Genomic DNA, 6476 nt, shown 5'->3' with positions numbered 1-6476 from the left:
ATATATCGCGAGATACTGTCCCCAGTTCAAACAGCGAAGACCTTTGCCTTGGCTTTTGTTGAGAATGGCTAATTACCTATTTAATACTTAATTAATTAATAATTAACTAATTCCTTGTTTTGTTCTTTTTCCTTATTATTTTAGTTTAATTTAAATTCTGTGCTACCTTCTGATATTTCTGTTTGTTGTTTTCTTTGTTCACTTGCGCGAGGGGGAGAGGGGGGAGATAAAAAGAGAGAATTTTCTTCAGATCTCAAGTAACAGATAAGAATGAAAATCAGGTAGGAGAGACCTGATCGATCTTAGCTTTTGTTTTGTAATTTTATGATCGAAAAAGCGTCGATGCGGATGAAATGTTGTGGAATTTTCTTTATGGTTTCTGCTGAAATCCGGTCGGTGCCAAAGCTTCAGGTGTGAAGCCGCTTTCGTGAGTTCAATCAGAAAGCCCGTAAACAAAGAGGAAGAACAAGGGGAGGAGGAGGTCTGGAGGTGAAGTGAGGTTTTCACTCCAACCGTTGGAATCTTCTTCCTCTCACAGCTCTATTTTTTCTCTCAAGCACTGCTCAATTATGGAACATGGACGGCTGCCTTCAGGCTTCAGCCTTCTGACGTGTGAAACCCATTGAAGGAGGATCGTACGGAACGACAGTTTTTGCTCGCAGGGTGGATGCATTCGGGGGGGTCTTGTAATCCACTGTTAAACGAGGGTTCGTTAGCGTAGCACTCAGATTGCTAGAATTACCGGGGGGAAATCTCTGACAAACATGGATTTCTGCAAAGTTCTCAGTAGATCTTGCCTTTTTGCAAGTCCAAGTGAGGTTTCTGTTTTGAATCTCGTTGAATAGCACGGAAGGTTTATGAACCCCTGTTCGCGGAAGTTCTGCCGCGTGAAATCTCTTGGGATTCCAGTCAAGCGAGCCTGAAGTTAGGGTTTTGTTATATGCAAATCTTTGAAATTCTGAGACCGGAAATTTGAACGTAGAGAGTAAATGTACGGTCTGGGCTGTTAAAGGAGTCAGAAGAAGCTCAAAAGGCGTTACTTGGTGAAAAATTAGCTTTGCTTTTGTGTAACACTGAAGATAGGTTGAAATGGTGAAGAAGCCGAATAGAGCCGTAGGACTTGGAGCCTGAAAGGTCCGGAAAGCTTTTTGAGCATCTGTCTCTTTTTATCATTCTGGGCTTTTGCTTTTGAAGAGAAGAGGCTTATCTGTATTCTTTCCGTATAGATTTCTCTGCAAAGTTATCCTTTCATCTCTGTTTCGGTGAAAATTCTTTTGATTAGTATTATCTTGCTGGAATTTCTCGCATGAGAGAAAGGTAAGAGATTTAAATCTCTCTGCCTCTTTGTTCAGTTAAAAAAAAAAAAATCAACTCTTCTGCTTTATAGTTATAGCGCTCTCTGTCTATCTCCCCCTCCAGCTCTGGCTCTGCGTGTGTTTCTTTTTTTTTTTTTTTCAATTTCCCGTTTATGGTTGTTTATCCCTAAATACGTACATTTATTCTTTCTTATTTACAGGCTTCCTTGAGAAATAGGCATCAAGAAAGTATTTTATGCATTGAAGATTGCTGTTATCATCTTGAATGCAATGATCACATTCACCGATTCCATGAAAGAACCAGTTAAGGAAACGGAGAAGTGCCTGGATTCTCAACTCTGGCATGCCTGCGCCGGAGGGATGGTGCAGATGCCACCGGTCAACTCCAAGGTCTTCTACTTCCCTCAGGGCCAGTCGGAGCATGCTCATGGGAACGTGGATTTTGGAAATTCCCAAAGGATCCCGGCGCTCATCCTCTGCAGGGTGGCCGCAGTGAAATACATGGCGGACCCTGAGACCGACGAGGTTTACGCAAAGATAAGGTTGGTACCCCTTAGGAACAACGAACCTGAGTACGATGACGATGGAGTTCTTGGGAGCAATGGATCTGAGGTTCCAGAGAAGCCTGCGTCTTTCGCAAAAACTTTAACGCAATCTGATGCCAATAATGGTGGAGGTTTCTCTGTTCCTCGGTACTGTGCAGAGACAATCTTTCCTCGCCTTGACTATTCTGCGGATCCTCCCGTCCAAACTGTCATCGCCAAGGATGTTCATGGCGAGGTTTGGAAATTCCGGCATATATATAGAGGTACCCCACGCCGTCATCTCCTAACAACAGGATGGAGTACCTTCGTGAACCAGAAGAAGCTCATTGCGGGGGATTCCATTGTGTTCTTAAGAGCAGAGAATGGTGAACTCTGTGTTGGAATCCGAAGGGCAAAGAGAGGTGTCGGTGGTGGACCTGAATCCCCATCTGGGTGGAACCCAGCTGCTGGAAACTGCGTCTCCCCATATGGGGGTTTTTCTGTCTTCTTGAGGGAGGATGAAAACAAGCTAATGAGAAATCCTAACGGCGGGAATTCAAACTCCGGTGGGGGTTTGAGGGCAAGGGGGAGAGTGAGGCCTGAATCTGTTACAGAGGCAGCAACTCTAGCTGCCAACGGGCAACCCTTTGAGGTTGTTTACTACCCACGAGCAAGCACACCAGAGTTTGTAGTGAAGGCATCAGCCGTAAGGGCAGCAATGAGGATCCAGTGGTGCTCAGGGATGAGGTTCAAGATGGCATTTGAGACTGAGGATTCTTCACGGATAAGTTGGTTCATGGGAACTATATCTTCTGTTCAGGTTGCTGACCCCATCCATTGGCCTAATTCACCTTGGAGGCTGCTTCAGGTGCAGTATCTGTTCATCTGTGTGTTTTTTTTTTATATATATAGAAGTGTGATTGTTTCTTTTCTCTTATTCGCATCCCTTTTTTCTCTAATTCTGAAGCATTATCAGTGCTTTATCTTTGCCCTGTTTTGAGACTAGCGGATTGTGGTTTTGGCATTTAGGCCATCTGGCTATTCTTCTAATGTTAATTGCTTGTTTTGGAGGACCAAAACTTGTCTTATAATTCATAGGATAAACTTCAGTGCAAGAAATGGCCTTTCCCTTTTAGCTCAATTTTTACTTTGAGCAATTTTGTTTAAGGCCATTAGTGACACTATTTGTTTATGATCCCAACTTCTGAGGCATCACCTATTGTAACCTGGGTGACCAGGGTTCAAATCTTGGAAACAGCCTCTCTGTGTATTGCCAGGGGTAAGGCTGTCTCTCCCCAGAGGCCCAGACCCTGCAATGGCTTTATTTTATGATTGGCATGGTTTGCCTTCACCGGGGAATCTATAGGATGCATGGTATTCTACATGAGTGCCATGCAGATCCTTGCAGCCTCTAATTGATTGTTAAGGTCCTTAAGCCGCTTCTTCTGTTTTTGTTGTTGCTTTTGATGAATATATTTTATACGTGTAGCCCACAACTGTTATCTTGCAACCCAATTGAAGGACACACCACTTTTTACCATATTAACAGCTCTGTTATCCGGGTACAGAGAACATTGGGTCTTGTTACATGGGTTTCCTAATCTAAAATCAATTCAATCATGGAAGAGATCCCAGTATCTGATTGTGCTGGTAGTCCTACTTAGTAAATTGAGCAATTTATGGGTAGCCAAGGAAAACTTACCATAACATGTTTTTGATTGTTGTACCCTGTTTCTCAGTTGTTTAAAAGCATGGTCTATTGATGTTTGTGGTATCTATAGCCTATAGGTGTAAGATAAAAGCTAATGGTTAATATTGCTACTCCTGAGTCTTGTCGTTTCTAGGACCATTCTTACTAAAAATTTATATTACAGGTAACATGGGATGAACCTGATTTGCTGCAAAATGTGAAGCGTGTCAGTCCTTGGCTGGTAGAATTGGTGTCCAATATGCCAGCCATTCATCTTTCACCCTTCTCACCCCCAAGGAAGAAATTGCGGCTCCCACAACACCCAGATTTTCCCCTAGATGGTCAATTTCCGATTCCTCCTTTTTCAGGAAACCCCCTCGGGCCCAGCAGCGGCCCCATGTGTTGTTTATCAGACAGCACTCCTGCAGGCATACAGGGAGCCAGGCATGCTCAATTCGGTATATCTTTATCAGATCTCCACCTCAACAAACTGCAGTCAGGGCTGTTTCCTGCCAGTTTCCAGCGGCTTGATAACAACACTACCCCACCGTCTAGAATTCCCAATAGCCTCAGCCTCGTCAAGGGCAACCCTAACAGCACTGAGAACATATCTTGCTTGCTTACCATGGGGAGTTCCACACAGAGTTCAAAGAAATCTGACAGTGCAAAGTCGCCCCAATTCTTGCTCTTTGGACAACCAATACTTACCGAGCAGCAAATCTCTCTTAGCTGCTCTGGAGACATGGTCTCACCAGTTCTTACAGGAAACAGCTCATCGGATGGGAACCTGGACAAGACAGCAAACTTCTCTGATGGTTCTGCATCTGCCCTTAATCAACAGGGCCTAGCTGATAATTCATGCCAAGGGTTTCCATGGTACAAAGATCGGCCTACAACTGATCTAAGTTTGGAAACTGGCCACTGTAAGGTATTCATGGAGTCAGAGGATGTAGGTCGGACTCTTGACTTATCAGTTCTGGGGTCATATGAAGAGCTATACAGAAGGCTGGCCAACATGTTTGGCATAGAAAGATCAGAGATGCTGAGCCATGTGTTCTACCGAGATGCATCAGGTGCAGTAAAACACACTGGGGATGAACCCTTCAGGTTAGAAACCTACCATCTTAAAATATTCCAAAGTCCTGCACTATTTAGAAGTCTGATGACATGTCCATCTTTTTTTAGGAGAGTCTGACATTTCAATCTTTTCCCTGTGGCATTGCAGTGAGTTCATGAAAACAGCAAGAAGGCTGACAATTCTAATGGATTCGGGCAGCGACAATTTGGGAAGGTAGAGTGAAAAGTAAAAAAAATAAAACCTCACTAGTTAAATGTACAGTCCGTGACCATTTTGTTCCAAATGCTAACCTATTTTGTTCTTTTTCGGAATTGTGAGGGAAAAAATGTTGATATCTGAGAGTGAAAACCCTTCTAAAGGAAGCTTCTTTTTTCTAGTTGAGAAAAGGCTCTGAGTTTCCGGTCTTTGTTAATGTCAAAACCTCAATGTGCAAATTTGTTCATCTTATTTATCCAGTTTCATTCAGAGAATTTGTACAAATACAAGTCTAAAATCTTTTTGCAGGGCATGGATCACAGGATTGCAGAATGCTGAAAATGGACTAAACGCATCTAATAAGACAGGCCCGTTAAGCATATTTGCTTGAGATAGGAAAAAGTTGGTCCTGTCCTTAAAAGAGAGGTCTTTTTTTTTCTGTGGGGGGGTAGAAGAGAGATCTCAAATTTGGGTACTGAAGATTTTGTTTTGATGAGTCACAGTGCAAATTTTTTTTCATTTTTTCGGTGGACGCGGAGATCATTTCAATATATATATATATATATATATATATATATATATATAGGAGTGGAGAGTGGACACACATTCCTCACCGTCTTGACTGGTAATTTCTAAATACATGACTGTTTCACTTCATTTTTAAAAATAGAATTGTTATCATGTTTACTCATTAAAGCAGTTGAACGCCCTGCCATAACAAGAAGGCTCCACGGTATATATTGGTTTCTTTCGGAGAGTGGAAGTAAAAAGGAGCTGAATGCTTTCTGGGAAGTTTCTTCTTTTTATTTTAAGAAGAGACATGATAACAGAATTGTTGGTTTATTCAACCCCCTGCAGCTTGGCTTTGCAGTAGTCTTTGTTCCATTGCATGTTTTAGGGATTTTGAATCCCAAGAATCCTCCCTCTCGGAGTTTGCTTGAAATTCAGTTTTCTATCAAGTAACGACTCGTGGATTTCTACGCGCCCGCTCTTGCCGGGTAATTAGTTCACTTTTTGTGATCGATCATCCTCCCGATCCTAACCTATAAACAATAAAGCTGGTCAATTAACAACATTTTGCTAAGTAATCACAAATACAAGCTCGGGACTAGTGTTTAATGTCTGAGATGCGTTGGGATATGCTTTAATGGTAAATAATACAAATACAGGTATGAGATTAAACGAGCCATCGATAAATCATAATCCAAATTAATAGACTTACGTAATGTGTTTTTGTTCACTAAAAAAAAAGTTGTTATGTACCAGACTACCAGAGTAGTCAAAACCAAACGCGGGTACTAATAATTGTCATATTCGGGATGTTTCGAGTCTTTGACCTGTTTTTTGGTATATTTTGGGCATTCCCTTAATAGACAGTTGAATGATTTTCTCCTAAAAAAAACATGAAAGACGGAGGAGATCAACAACAACCTGGGCGAGATTGTCGCTCTTTCTGTGGATGGTGAGAGAGTGCCACAGCATGGAGGAATAAATAAATAAAAGAGATGTTGATGTAGCAGAGGAAGCATGAGGAGCATCAAACAAGAAAAGGGGGGGAGAAGAGACGAGGAGGGAAGTTTCATACCTATTTCCTAAGGAGGATCCTCGTGGCAATGGACAGAAGCTGTTTTTGTCTATGTGGAGTTGGAGTTAATTATCGGGATTGTTAAATT

General features: G+C 42.1%; 1 protein-coding gene across 1 annotated transcript; it reads left to right on the top strand.

The window, feature by feature from the left end:
• Nucleotides 1-204: 204 nt before the first annotated feature.
• Nucleotides 205-5470, top strand: LOC104602613 (auxin response factor 18-like). Its single transcript, XM_010266365.3, has 5 exons — nt 205-1317; nt 1517-2708; nt 3715-4637; nt 4756-4821; nt 5113-5470. Exons 2-5 carry the CDS (start codon nt 1587-1589, stop codon nt 5192-5194), a joined length of 2193 nt encoding a protein of 730 aa, XP_010264667.1. The 5' UTR covers nt 205-1317; nt 1517-1586; the 3' UTR covers nt 5195-5470.
• Nucleotides 5471-6476: the final 1006 nt, after the last annotated feature.

Source organism: Nelumbo nucifera, chromosome 2 (genome assembly GCF_055504915.1).
Source record: "Nelumbo nucifera cultivar China Antique chromosome 2, China Antique-T2T, whole genome shotgun sequence".
Taxonomy (NCBI): Eukaryota; Viridiplantae; Streptophyta; class Magnoliopsida; order Proteales; family Nelumbonaceae; genus Nelumbo; species Nelumbo nucifera.
This window is presented reverse-complemented; position numbering and strand designations above follow the sequence as displayed.